Raw genomic sequence first — 15175 nt, 5'->3', positions numbered from 1 at the left:
CGGTTGCTGTCTTCTAAAGAGGGTTTGGGCTCTTTTCCCTCAAGACAAGGCCTGAGGCCCTGGCTGACTTCTGCTGAGCAAACCGGGCAATAGGTGGCGACAAAACCTGCTCTATGCTTCCGGGCCAGCCCGCCTGGGCGGCAGCAGCAAGTGCCCTGGGCTGGGGGCTGGAAGGGCCCTGGATGGGGTGGAGACCTCTTGGGATGGCTCTAGGCCTCTCTCTCGACCCAGCTGCTTCCCATGGTCGCTCCATAAGACTGGTCTGGCTGGGCATTGGGCCCAACTCCTGGGCCCCTGTCCTCCAAGAGGGAAAGGCAGCAAGTGTGGCCAGTCCTCAGCACAGCTGGAGAGGCGGAAGGGCCTGCAGACAGGTGACTTGTGACAAAGAAGGAGCCTGAAGGGCCGCTGCAGGCAGGCAGAGAGCATGGCAGGAGCAGGGGCCCGGAGGTGACCCCCCTGTGCATTTGCGAAAGTAAGTCTTTGCGTGGATGTCACTTGGGCAGACAGACGGGATGGACCACGGAGAGCTGTGTTAGTGTCAGGCTGAGAAATCACACCCTTCTCCCGCGCTCGCGCTCTCTCGCTCTCTCTGGCTCAGGAGCCAGGCTGGCTGCAGGGAAGGGCTGGGCCCTTTACTTGGCTCCTTCTCTCCTGACCTCATTAAGAAGCTTACCTTGACCTCTCTAATCGCTTTGGTCAACCCGGTCATGACAATGACATCTTAACAGTGAGGAGTCAGACTTAATCCAAAGCATCAGTGAAGCAAAAAAGCCTGTGTGTTTGCGTTTGCACACGGGGCACTCGTGTTTTTGGCCTAGGAGGCAAACATTCTAGAAAGAGACGGAAATGCCAGAAGATAGATAAGAAGGTGATATAAATATTGTAATAAACCAAAAAATATGTTATCTTTCTTACAAATGTGATTTTCTTTTTTTGCGGTGAGCTGGCCTCTCACTGTTGCGGAACACAGGCTCCGACGCACAGGCTCCAACGCGCAGGCTCAGCGGCCATGGCTCACGGGCCCAGCCACTCCGCGGCATGTGGGATCTTCCCAGACCGGGACACGAACCCGCGTCCCCTGCATCGGCAGGCAGACTCTCAACCACTGCGCCATCAGGGAAGCCCCAAATGTGATTTTCTTAATTCACAGCCCTTCACACTAAAAGCGCAGCTGCAGGTGGGGCAGCACTTGAGTCCGATCTCTGTGTCCCCGTCCTGCCCCCTTTACCAGCTCCCTCCTGCTGAGCTCGTCCTCCCTGACCACTCAGACAGAAAGAGAAACACCCTTCTAGGGAGAAGCAATGTCAGACCCAGAAAATTCACCATCCACGACGGGAACTGACTTGGGGGGGGGCGGGGCGGGGGCACTGTGGCTGCTCTTTGAGAAACGTCAGGAAATAAGAACAGCCCCAGGAGACAGACTCCAGACAAACGGCCACTTTGGAAAAGATGGACTCCAGGAAAAGGGTCACGTGGCCCCAGAAAGAGCCCCACACTTTCTCCTGCCTAGTGACTCGGTGTTTGTGCAGCAACTGTGACAGGTGCTCACTGGATGCCAGTGGAACCTGAATCCAAATTCCTGATGCAAAATCTAAGCTGGTTTCTGAGAACCTCGAGGTAAATTGCGAGATGGATAAGTAAGCGGAGATATGCCAGCATCATCATCTGTTCATCAGGAACAGGCTGGCCAAACTCATGCTGCTGTGGCTTGTGTTGGAGGGACTCCTGCATGACTCATGAGACCTCCGCACATACAGAGTATATCTCCACACCCTCACACAAGGCAGTGAAAGTCATTTTCCTCACACTGCTGCGCCCCCCTGCCCCAGCCCTGAGCCAGACCCTCAGGGGCCCTGCTGCCCTCCCTCCTCCCGCTCAGCGTCATCCCAAAGCTGAGGGTTTTGCCTCCATAGTGTCCCTTGTATCAGCCCTTAACTCTCCATCTCTCTGCCCTTCCTGGCTCAGATGTAACGACCTCTCTCCTTGATCACTGGACCTTTCCCCCTAGCCTCCCCAGTCCTAGACTCCATCCCTCCTCCACCTGCTAGCCCCATCCTGCTCCGGCTTAAATGCTTCAGTTGCTCCCAGTAGCCTTTAAGATAAAGTTCAAACTCTCTAATTTAGCATAGGAGGCCTGGCCTATCTCCAGCCATTCCCTGCCAGGCTCCCTGCCTTCCAGCCATGCTGAGCCACCTGCGGTTCCTAAATGTTCACACCATTCCACCCCTTGTACCTCCCCATGTGTTGCTCTCAGACCAGACCACATTTCCATTCCTCTTCCAAAGCTTAACTTAAGACAGGATCCTGAGTGGAAGCCTCCAGGGCTCACAAAGAGGCAGGACACGTGTCCCCAGCAAACTGTCAGTCATCCCAACAATCATGGGAAAGGGGCCATTCAGCACAAGAGTGAACTTCTCTGCCCCCAGTCTGGCAAATAAAATCATAAAGCTTCCTCTTTTCTTGGTATTAAAACATTTCTCATATTTTAAAAAATTATTTTAATTTCTTTATACAAAAACCACACGTATAAGATAGTTATAAATACATGCATAAACCTGGAAAGAAAAAAAAAAAAACTTAAACATCCCCTCCTCCAGGCAGCCTTCCCTGACCACCCTGACATAGCTGCCTCCGAGATGCCCAGGGCCTTGGTTCCCAACACCCCACAGTAACTGGATGGTCTGGCCTGACTTCCCCAAGGCTGTGAGCTCCTCCAGGACAGGGACAGGATGTCACCTGACTGTGGTCCTCCATTCCCCTGCACAGTCAGAGAGACAGGAGCCCCAGTTTGTTGAAGGAATAAATAGAGCTCACTTATAAGCTATGTTCACATACCTCATGAAATCCTTATGGACAAGTCAAAGACAATGCAGAATAGGTGGCTTGAAATGACGTCTGCCTTGGCTGGCTGTGTTGAGGAAATCTGGTTCAAGGACCCTTGATGGAAAATAAAGACGAACCCGGGTCAGACAAGAAGACTGTGAACTCAGCATGAGCCATGGGCGGCAGCGACTGCTAAAGAGGGCAGGGCAAGCGCTGGTGGGGCAAGTGGGGGCCGTGGGACCCCAGAACCCCGGGCAGGTCTGCAGGCTGCAGATCTGGAGACGATCATCGACCCAGAGAAGGGCCGCGGGCACACGGACACCTTAACAACAGGGCTATCTCCCTCCGTGGTGGTTGTGAAAGCCAAACCTGATGGCATCTTCGGTGTCAGGGGAGCCCTAGGAGCCAACAGCAGACAGCAACTAGTTGGCTGGAAATGCGGTGAGGGTTTCCAACTTAATTGTGAACAGTTGTTGGAAAATGTGCAGTTGACTAGGAGGACTGAAGGTCACGACGATGTCAGCCACTCTGAACTACCCAGTTCAGTCCCCACCCCAGAGATGGCGTGGCTCCCCAGCCCAAGGGTCACTCCCCGGGCACCACCCATGCTGTGCCCCTCTGCTAGGGCTGGCGCGTCCACCCCCGTTTCTCCTAAACCCCCGCAAGGCCCACTTGCCCCACCCCGTGCGGTGGCGTTTGGAGTCTAAAGCAGACGCTTAGGTGGGCTGACCCCTGCTTGGCCACAGCCGATAGCTGCCCGCCATCAATAGCACAGTGTCCCGGCACACAAAGAGCCTTACTCAAGCTCCATGGAATGGATGTGAAAATCACCGAGGTGGATTTCCAACCTCAGAATTACTCAGCAGCCCTTTCCTGCGTCACTGGTTCCTTTCTGGATTCCGTGAGGGAGCCCTTCCTAACCTTGCCCTTGATGCTCATGCCCCTTCTTCCCCTCCAGCACCCCCTTCTCCTATCTCCAGGCCCAGTGACCTGGCCTCTTCCTCCACAGAGCCAATAAACATCATTGGGCATGAAATAAGACCCCCCTTTCCCCTCACCCCTACTTCTGTATCTTTGCCCCCCTCACCTCCTCCCCAGGGTCCTCGGGGCAGGAGTTAGGGGTGGGGGAAATGCCCACCCCTTGCCCCTTTCTGTGCTGTCGATCCGGGCCTCAGCGGTTCATCAGCCTCCTCTGTTTGTGACACACAGGCTTCTTCTCCCCTTCTGCCTCCAAACATGGCCCAGTCTCTCCCTCCTAAAAAAGACTCCTTCAATCCTACCTCCTCCTTTCACCCACAGCCATTTATTTTGTTCTATTTATTTACTTCTTGAAAAATGTAATCCATTCCCATGACTCAGAATTGATGTACAAGTGCCCTTCCTCCCATCCTCGCCCTCTGCCCCATTCCTGGTCCCTTCACTGTTGGCAATTTCCTCGTTATCCTTCCAGGAGAGTTAACAACTTGTACAAGAGGATGTCTTCACATATTCCTCCTCTTTTAAAAAAATGAGACATAATTCACATACTGTGAATATCACTCTTTAAAGTTACATAATTAAATGGTTTTTTTTTAAAAAAAAAGCATGTTCGCAGGTCGTACAACCATCACCGTATCTAGTTCAAGAATATTTTGATTACCCCAGAAGAAAAGGCCATACGCATCAGCAATCACACTCCACTCTCTTCTCTCAGGCCCTGACAGCCACCAATCTCCTTTCCACCTCTGGATTTATCTGTGCTGGACGTTTCACATAAATGGAATCATACAATATGTGGCCTTTTGTCTCGGGCTTTTTTCACTTTAGCAGAATGTTTCCAAGGTTCGGCCATGTTGTACTGTGTATCAATACTTTACTCCTTTTTATGGCTGAATAATATACAATTGTATGTACACACCACCTTTTGTTTATCCATTCATTAGGTGGTAGACATTTGCTTTGTTTCCACTTCTTGGTTATTTTGGGTACATACCTAGGAATGGAATTGCTGGGTCATGTGGTAATTCCACATGTCATTTCTTAAGGAACAGTCATACTGTTCTCCACAGGAACTGCACCATTTTACATGCCACCAGCCACGTATGAGGGTTCTGATTTCTCCACGTCTTCGCCAACACTTGTTATTTTGGGGTTGTAGCAGTAGTAGCAGTAGTAGTAGTCATACTAGTAGTGGTTTTATAGCTATTCTAGTGGGTGTGAACTGGTATCTCATTGTGGTTTTGATTTGTATTTCCCTGAGAACAGCTGAAGTCAAGCATCTTTTCATGTGCTTACTAGCCACTTGTATATCTTCTTTGGAGAAATGTCTATTTAGATCCTTTGACCATTTTTTAATTAGATCATTCGTCCTTTCACTGTTGAATTGAAAGACTTCTTTATACATTCTGGAACTAGTCCCAGGGGGCACCTTCCTCCTGGAAAGAAGTCTTCCCATGGACCTCTGAAATCACTTGCCACTTTGGAGCAGTCCTTTATTAAAGCACCTTCTCATGTAGCTTTCACAAAGCACTCTCCTTGTTCTGTCTTCTTCATTGACCTTCCTCCTCTTCTCTCCCCACTGCGCTCCCCCCACCTAGCCCCCCTCCTCCAGTCCCGCAAATGTTGGGATTCTGTCCTTGATCATCTCCTCCCACATGAATGAGTTCCTCTCGGGTGAACGCATCCACTCCCAAGGCGCTCAGCCTCCACCTTTACCTCTGAGCCTCCTGAACCTCTTCCTCCAGCCCTGTCCTCTCTGGAACCTCTGTGCTGTATCCCCAGGGGCCTTGAGACCTCCCCTCCCTGGTCTCTTCTGGGTAACCCGGGCGTCCTCTCACGTTTCTGAATTTAGTTAATGATCACACCCAAGCCAGAAACAAACCAAAGGGGTCACCGTATTTGACTCTCCTCTCCCGTCCTCACTTCCCAAATCTCATCCATTGTCACATCCTGTGGTTTCTGCCCCCTCAGTATTCAAAAGGCACACCTAGAGCCGCATGGGACAGGCTCCTGCCTTTAGCCCTGACTCTGTGCATTGGGGAGCAAGGTGGGGATACAGCAACCCAGCCCACAGCATCGGAAGCACAAACGCCAAATGACTGGTGCAGACTGCAGGCTCAGAGGAGGGGGAGGGGAGGCGGACACACACTGAGCTGTGAAGGACAGAGGTCAGCAGCAGAGGCAGGGGAGGGGGGGACCACAGCCACTGCACTGTGGAGACACCCGAGTGTGGGGTTTAGGAGCGGGTGGGAGGGAGGGCTTAGGAGGGGAGAGGGAGGCTGGCTGCGGTGGCTGGGAGACTGGCTGTGGTCAGAGACAACTAGGCTGGAATTGGTCCACATTATGCCTCTGTGACTCTGGATACGGCACTTAACCCTGAGGCTTCAGCTTCCTTATCCAACACCTGCGTTGTGGTCAGGATCGCCTCCAATCACGCTTGTGAAAATCCTTCGTAAGTGGTAAGGTGCTGGACGGGCAAAGGCAGCCCAAGGCCAGAAAGGGAAGCGGGTTGGACATTGCGAAGGTCACAAGTACCAAGTGCAAGGGCTCAGGTTTTACTGTTCAGGTGTGGTGAGGATATTAGGTGGGACTCTCAACTCCAGCTGACAGAAACCCAACTTACTCGGGCCCAAACCGAAAGAGAATGGATTGGTCATTGTCATGGGTGGCCCGGGGTGGCTCTGTCTGCAGCACAGCTGGGTCCTGCCGACCCAGGATGACGTCTGTGTCTCCGTTGGTGTCTCTCTGGGTTTTCGTCTTTCTCGCCCCCTCACCCACCGCATCTCTCACCTCTGCTTTCCTCTAGGCATTGGGGAACCCCTAGCAGCCTCAAGCTCACTCCTCTCAGGCACCAAGACCCAGAGCCTCACTGCCCGCCTTCACAGGGAAGCTTTGATTTCCGTAGGGTGGGTCACTGCTCATCCCGGAACCAATCAGGCAGGTGGGTGGTGTTCTTTGATTGGCCAACAGGACCAGCGCCCTCCTCTGGCATTGGGGTGGGAGCCAAGTGATGAGGTGGGACTGGGAAGGAAGACGCCCGGGGGCCAGGCTGTGGGCTGACGGAACCTCTCCCGCTCCCGGGAGTCCTGGAGCTTCTGAACAGGGTGATTAATCCTCCTGCGAGGGGGTGGGAAGCAGTGCCTCGGCGGAGGCATGAGTAGGGCAGATCTGGGCAGTGGCCAGGAGTGCCTGTCTCATAGAGAAAGGCCCGGGCACCCTGCAGTTCCCAAGCCGTCCTTACCTCTCCTCAGACTTTTTCCTCAGCCTCACACAAGTCCTGAGAAGTAGGGAAGGATGACTTGGCTGTGCCCATTTAACAGGTCAGGTTGAATGGCTTTCACAACCATTAATTAATAATTATTAATGGGAGTAATGGTCCTGGGTTAGCAAACCATTAGGCTGCCCATCCTCCAGGGAGAGATTTGTATGGGGAACACTCAGCAGCCACGTCTGGGGCCGGCGTCAGGCATGGACCCTCTCTTCACCCCACGGACACCTTTGGGGATGGGAGAGGTTCGCACTGGGTGAGGGGCTGCAGGAGGCTTGCAGACTCTGCTTGGGCCTAACAGGGGTCTCGAGGAAGGACCAGGTACGGCCCGTCGGAGTCCAGCGCAGGGATGATCCAGGCGGGCTTCACGGAGGAGGCTGCCTGGAGCCCAGTGAGCACCCACGATGCGCTGGGGGCTGGGCTGAGGACGCGCAGCGGCCCGGGGCAGAGGGGCGGCCCCAGCGAGGGGAGGCAGGCTGTGGTGTGGACCGAAGCGCGCGGATGGGAAACTCCGGGCCCCACCTGGGCGCTCCGGGCGCTCAGGTGAAGCTCGGCCAGGAACCGCGCCCCGCAGCCCGGCCCGGCCCAGCCTCCGGCGCTCTCCCCGCGGCCCCGGCGTCCCCGCCGCCCGGCGATTTCGGTGCGTCAGCAGAGCGGAAACGGGGAGCGGCGCCAGCCCGCGAGCGGCGGGGACGCGGCCTGGCAGCGGCCGGCGGCTCCGCAGGTTCTGTTCCGCCCGCGTTTGTGTTGGCAGCTGCCCGCGGCGCGCGGCCCGGCCGATGAAAGGGCCCTCTGTCTGCGCCTGAGCGGCCCCGCTCGCCTTTCATTCTTAATATAATCTTCACTTCATTTTTAACCGAGCAGAGGTTCTCTTGGAATTCTTCCCCTTCTTCCAAAAATACATGTGCGTGTGTGTGTTTGCAAAAGTTCCTTCACGGTGAAGGTCGGGATTGTCCCGGGGAAGGGAAGTGCGAAACCCGAGGCGGATTCAGAGCGAGACAGAAATGCCTTTCTTCCTGTGCAGGGGCCTCCCTGGGGGTCGCCGCTTCCGCTGGGGTGTCCCCCATCCCGGCCCCGGGGTCTGGGGCAAGAGGACGGGGATCCTTCTCCACCACCGCCCACAGCCCACCCCCGACCCCTAGGATGAATGAGGTGTTTGGAAGCTGAGGTCAGTGGGGAGGGGGTGGGGGGCCTTCTCAAGGGGTCCCTGCCCAGGTCTGGTTGGAAAGCACTGTGGTCAGGTGTGGCCAGCACGGGCTGTCCTCCCAGAAATGGATGCAAAGGAGCAACAGGACCGCTGGGACCGGGGTTCTGCCTGGGGAGACTTTACTCTGTACTCCTGTCTGTGAGGAAGCTCAGAACAGCCTGCAACAATGCCTGGAAACCTGCCTCCAGCCAGCCCTCCATTCACCTGGCTGGGCAGAGGGGTGTTACGCCTGAGGCAACGTTCTAGATTATACCGAAGACTGCCATTTGGAGAGACTCCCACCTCAAGCATCGCAGGGCCAGGGCTTTCCATGCATGTTCCCAGGTTCTGGGAGTTAGGTATGGTCATCCATACAGAAGAGAAACAAAAGGCTCAGAGAAGCTAAGTAACTTACCCCAAGTCCCAGAACATGAAGGGTGTGAGGGCCAGCATTGTGGAAGCAGGTGGCAAGAAGCCTGAGTTCGCCCTTCTGTTTCAGTGGTTTTCAAACTGTGTTCTGCAGATCTTCTACCTGCTTTGACAGCCAGGAAATTTTGATTCCAGTTCTTAAAAAAAAAATAATTTGTGTTTGTATTTGGACTTGTGTTTTGAGCAATACAGTAGATTATATAACCTGAAAACTATCCTGCTGTAAACACCTAGGAAAGTTCAGCTAAAACTAAAACAAAAAACCACCACCAACAGTTTCCTTTCAAATCCAAGAAATTAAGAACCAAAAGGAGATCTCCAAGAGCTAGAAATGACGAGGGTAACAAAGGTAAACTGACCACAGCTGCCCTACTAGGGGGATGAGGGAAGCTTGAGGGCACAGGCAGAAAATGGGGGCAGGTTGTCATCCAGAGAAGGTAATGCCTTGGATCTACGCAAAGTGGGGTTTGAAACAGAGACTCCAACTAAAGCTGGGACTGTCTGGGACTATACCTTCAGTGAAATAATGTGCAAAAGTGAAAGGAAAAAAAAAACACAAGACCTTTAGGCACAAAAGGACAAGAAGGAAATTTGTCTGTCTCAGCGTGGCTGGTAGAATTTTTTAAATGCCTCCTGAGAGTTTGTGAACCAAGAGCCAGTGCTCACACAGGTCTTAGATTCAACGTGACTCCACCTGTTAACCTATAACTGAGAGATTAACATAAATATTGGTCCCAGGCTTAGTAATATCTGTGGGTTACTTAACAGAAACAAATACAAAACTTGCTCTAAAAGAACAGGTCCTCAGCTGAGGTCACACAGCACTCCCACAGATAAAGCTCTGATGAAGATGAGTTGATAGTGCACAGAAGAAAACTCAACCCCAGTCAAAAGTCTGGAGATACAAAAACAGCAAGATTAAGCACCCAATCTGATAGACTATAAATATGTTTTTATTTTTATTTATTTATTTATTTGGCCGTGCCACAGAGCATGCGGGATCTTAGTTCCCCCACCAGGGATCGAACCCGTGTCCCCTGGAGTGGAAGCATGGAGTCTTAACCACTGAACCGCCAGGGAAGTCCAAAATAAGTATGTTTAAAACGATAAAGAAAGTAGTAAAAAAAAACATGAGAGGAAAATGACACAAATACAGAGGTACAGTATCACTTTCTTAATTTTATAGCATTCCAGTTTCCTCCATGTGATTTTGCAGCTGCAGCCCCTATCATCAAGAAGCGGAGTCTTTTCCTCCACCCTGTTAATCTAGGCTGCGTTTGCAACTTCATTTGACCAATAAAATGTGGTGGAAGTGATGCTGGTTCTGAGCTTTGGCCTCAAGAGGCCTTGGGCACTTCCGTTCATTCTCTTAAAACCCTTAATGAATAAACCCAGAGTAGCCTGCTGGAAGATGGACAGTGTGGAGCAAAGAAGTGCCATCCCAACTGAGGCCATCCCAGACCAGCCAGTCCTTAACTGACCATATATGCATGAGTGAGCTCAGCCAAGACCATAAGAACCACCCAACTGAGCCTAGCCTAAGTTGGTGATGCCCAGAATCATGAGCTGAATAAACGGTTGTTATTTTAAGCTAGTGCATCTGGGGATGATTTGTTATACAACAAAAGCTTACTGATCCAGAGAGCGTAAGAGGCATGAATAGAATGAGAAGGTCTGACACACATCTAACAGGAGTTCCATGGGGAAGAGAATAGGCAGATGGTGGAGACGACATATTCGAAGAGATAGTGTCTACAAAATGCCAGTTTTTGTGAAAAATATAAATCCTCAGTTTCAGAAAGCCCTGGTTCCAGTAAGACGAATAAATTCAGAACTATATACATCCCTGTGAAACTGCCAGACACCATAAAGAAGATCTTAAAGGCAACCAGAGAGAAAAGACAGATACCTTCAAAGGAATGACAATGACGCTGCCAGGAGATTTGCTAATGGCAACATTAGAAGCCTGAAGACTGTGTTAAAGAGCATCTCCACGGACTTCCCTGGTGGCGCAGTGGTTAAGAATCCGCCTGCTGACGAAGGGGAGATGGGTTTGAGCCCTGGTCCGGGAAGATCCCACATGCCACGGAGCAACTAAGCCATGTGCCACAACTACTGAGCCTGTGCTCTAGAGCCTGCGTGCCACAACTACTGAAGCCCGCGCTCCTAGAGCCCATGCTCCACAACAAGAGAAGCCACCACAATGAGAAGCCCGCACATCGCAACGAGGAGTAGCCCCCGCTCACCGCAACTAGAGAAAGCCCGCACGCGGCAACAAACACCCAACGCAGCCAAAAATGAATAATTAATTAATTTAAGAAAAGAGTATCTTCAAGTTGCTAAGAGAAAATAAGAGTGTATCTAGAAATTCTTTAGCTAAATTATTATTGAAGAGCAAGGATAAAAATAAGGTTATTTTTTGTAAAGATTGAGAGATTTTACTACTAACAGACATTTTATGGACTGACTATATATCTATATAAAAGTATGTGTCCTATATATCCTTTGTATTGTACACATATCTCCTATATATGGTATATATCATAACCCAGGAAGAAGTGGTGTTAAGAAAGCAGCAACGATAAACAAAAATACAAATAAAAGTGAGCGAATGTGAGTAAATCTAATGATAACAACAGTAACCAATTTGGGGGTATAAAAAGATGTAATTAAAGTATTGGGCACCAATGGTGACTAAGTTCCTTGTATTAGTTAAAAGGGTAGACATAGGCTGCAGACATTGTTAGTTCAAGTATACAAATTAAAAATTTAAGGGTAACCTACAAAGGGAATGAAATAGGATGTATAACTTCCAAAGTGATATGTGGAGCAGGGAGTGGGAAGAAAAGAATACAGAAAATGTAACCAAGCTAACGGAAAACAATAAAGGAGAAAGGGAAATAAAGGAAAAGGAAGATAAATAACACAGTCCAAAATATATAACTGATCACAAGAAATAATAAATGGACAAAATGTATAGATTAAAGGAGCATGTCAAATGAAATAATTAAACAAAAGCAAAAAACATAAATATCGAGCCAAGGGTGGGTGGTGAGAGGCTTGGGACGGCGCAGCTCCCCCTCTCCTGGGCTGGCCCCTCTCCACCGCCCAGGAAGCGGGGAAGGAGTGCGGGCCCCCACCCCATCTAAGAATGTCTGGTCCCCAGGTCAGCACACCAGTTTCTTCCTGACCAAAGAGCAGAGCCACGCCCAGATGAATGAATTTTCCTGGAAGGATGTTGCCAGTGCCTTGTCTGTGGCCAACATGATCCTGGGGCTCTTCTCCATCTTCTGCAGTTTCTGCAAGAAGTCCCCCTGTGCCTCCTGGATGCTTTTGGTCAGCTTTCTATTAGACATGGCTATCGGGGCAATGACCAGACACCTCAACATCTGCTCCACATCAGGCGTTCCGTTCACATACAAGGGTCTACCCTGCCCCTATGCTTCCTGTGTTTTGGCCTCCACCTTCCTCCTGACCAAAGGCAACACATTCATTCTCTCTTGCATGGCCTCATTCATGATTCTATTCATGATGGACCAGAGCTACTACCCACATGACGAAATCCTGGAGTCTGAGAACTGGAAAAAAATGGTCTATCTGGGAGGTGTCATCATGGTGTTTTTGTCTCCATTGTCGCTAACTGCTTTTTACTGCCTGATGTGGTCACTCTCCTACATCTTCTTTCCAGATGCTCTGTGGCACAAGGCAGCATGTCTTAAGCTGCAGCACCGAAGACACTAAACAGCCTTACCCACTCCCGCTGGCCTCTGTGGGGTTTCTGCCAGCATGTTGGGCCAAGCCCCGCCTTACCCTTACTAAATGTTTCCTTGTCCCTATGTTGTGTATGTGCTAGATACATGTTGCCTTGAACCACAAAAAAAAAAAAAAAAAACAACATAAATATCAGAATACAGGAATACTGGAAGTAATGGAATAGGAAATATTTATTAGGCAAATTTTAATCCAAAGAGTGGTATATCCATATTAATATTAATAAAACACTTTCTGTTTCCAGATAAGGTGGCCTATAATATGGAGCAGCATTCTCCACCCCAGCTCCCCCATAAAATAAAGCAGCAAAATGTGAACAGACCATATTTGAAGAAATACTGGCTGGACAGTTTCCAAACTTGGCAAAAGACATAAGCCTACAAATTCAATAAGCTCAGTAAGCTACAAATAGGATAAACCCAAAGAGATTCACAACCAGACACATTCTGATTAAACTGCTGAAAACAAAAGACAGGGAAGAAATTATGAAAGAAGCCAGAAAAAAACATTCATTTTTAAAGAATAACAATTCAAATGACTGTGGATTTCTCATTAGAAACCATGGGGGCCAGAAGGATGTAGAACGACATTTTTAAAGTGTGGAAAGAAAAGAACTGTCAACCCATATTCTGTATCCAGTGAGAATATCCTTCAGGAATTAGGGTGAAATGAAGACATTTTCAGATGAAGGAAAACTAAAAGAATTCATTCCCAGCATACCTACTCAAAAAGAAATACTAAAGGAAGTTTTTCAGACAGAAGGGAAATAGTGCCAGAAGGAAATTGAAATATCAAGATTGGGAAAAGCGACAGAAATGGTAAACATCTGGGCAAATGCAACAAACTATTCTTAAGTTTTTACAACTATGATGGTTGAAAGCAAAAATTATGACATTATTTGGTGGGATTTCCAATGTATGTCAATGTGATATATGACAACCATTATGTAAATGGGGAGGTTAAAAGGACATATACTGTGGAAAGTTTTCTACATTCCACTTGAAGTGGTAAAATATTGATGCTAAGTAGACTTGAAAAGTTAAGTATGTATACTGTGCTCCCTAGAGCACACTTGAAAATGATACAAAAAGATAATAGTCAAAAACACAATAGATAAATTAAAATGAAATACTAAAAAACATTAAAATAACCTAAAAGAAGACAGGAAAGGGGAAATAGAGAAACAAGGGAAAAAAATTAATAAATTATTAATAATTTATATTTATTATAAATAATAAAATAGTAGATCTAAATCCAAACAGATCAGTAATGACATTAAAAACAAAACAAGACTGGGACTTCCCTGGTGGTCCAGTGGCTAAGACTCCACGCTCCCAATGCAGGGGACCCGGGTTTGATCCCTGGTCAGGGAACTAGATCCCATGTGCCGCAACTAAGAGTTTGCATGCCACAGCTAAGGATCCCGCATACCGCAACTAAAGACCTTGCATGCTGCAACTAAAAGATCCCACACGTGGCAACGAAGATCCCGCATGCTTCAACTAAGACCCAGCGCAGCCAAATAAGTAAATATTTTTTAAAATAATAATAAAAATATAAAAGAAATAGTTTATAAGTTAAAAAAAAAGACCTAACTATAATGCTGTCTACAAGAAACTTACTTCAAATATAATGATATAAATAGGCGAAAAGTAGAAGAATGAAAAAAGATTTACCATGAAGAAAACATTCAAAAGAAAGCTGGAGTGGCTATATTAATTATTATTATATAGCCAGACAAAGTATTTAGAGCAAAGGATTACAAGGGTCAATTTACCAAGAAGACATAGCAATCCAAAAAGTGTATGCACCCAAAAATAGAGCTTCAAAATACATGGAGCAAAGGCTGTCAGAAATGAAAGGAGAAATAAACAAATTCACAATTATCGTTAGCAGTTTTCTCTCAGAAAGTAATAGTACTGGTAGACAGGAAATCAGAAAGGCTATTGAAGAATTGAACAATACCATCAACCAACTGGATCTAATTGACATTTATAAAACACTCTACCCAACAATGGTAGAATACACATTCTTTTCAGGTGCCTGTGGAATATTCACCAGGATAGACTATACCCAGGGTGGTAAAACTAACCTTTACAAATATAAAAGAAATGAAACCATACAAAATATAATCATAGTGGACTTAAACTAGATGTCAATTACAAAACGATAACAGGAAATTATTCAAACACTTGGAAATAAAACAGCATACTTCTGAATAATCCATGGGTTTGAAGTCCCCAATTTGTTCTATTACTCTGATATCAAAGTCAAAGTCATACAAGAAAAGAAAACTGCAAACTAATATCTTTTATGAATATAAATGAAAAAATTCTCAATAAAATACAAGCAAACTGAATCTAGCAGCATATGAAAAAGATTATACACCATGACCAAGTGGGATTTATCCTAGAAATGCAAGAGGGGTTCAGCAAACAAAAATCAGTCAAAATAACTCAAAATGTAAGAACTAAAATGATAAAATGATAAGAAAACATGGATAAGACGTCCCTGGTGGTCCAGTGGTTAAGAATCCACCTTCCAATGCTGGGGATGCAGGTTCGATCCCTGATTAGGGGACTAAGATCCCACATGCTAAAGGGCAACTAAGCCTGCGCCACAATTAGAGAGACTGCGCGCCACAACTACTGAGCTTGCGCACTATGGAGCCTGTGCGCCACAACTAGAGAGCCTGAATGCTGCAACTACTGAGCCTGCAT

At 48.3% G+C, this 15175-nt stretch overlaps 1 protein-coding gene across 1 annotated transcript; it reads left to right on the top strand.

Moving 5' to 3' along the window:
- The first annotated feature begins 7570 nt into the window (after positions 1-7570).
- On the top strand, positions 7571-12425 carry LOC116740497 (transmembrane protein 269-like). Its single transcript, XM_032606138.1, is given in 3 exon segments — positions 7571-7793; positions 11759-11854; positions 11857-12425. Coding segments are annotated over 3 exon segments (888 nt in total).
- The last annotated feature ends 2750 nt before the right edge of the window (positions 12426-15175 follow it).

The sequence above is a fragment of the Phocoena sinus genome, chromosome 15, assembly GCF_008692025.1.
Source record: "Phocoena sinus isolate mPhoSin1 chromosome 15, mPhoSin1.pri, whole genome shotgun sequence".
NCBI classification, from domain to species: Eukaryota; Metazoa; Chordata; class Mammalia; order Artiodactyla; family Phocoenidae; genus Phocoena; species Phocoena sinus.
The sequence above is the reverse complement of the archived record's forward strand: the minus strand, read 5'-3'. Positions and strand labels throughout refer to the sequence as shown.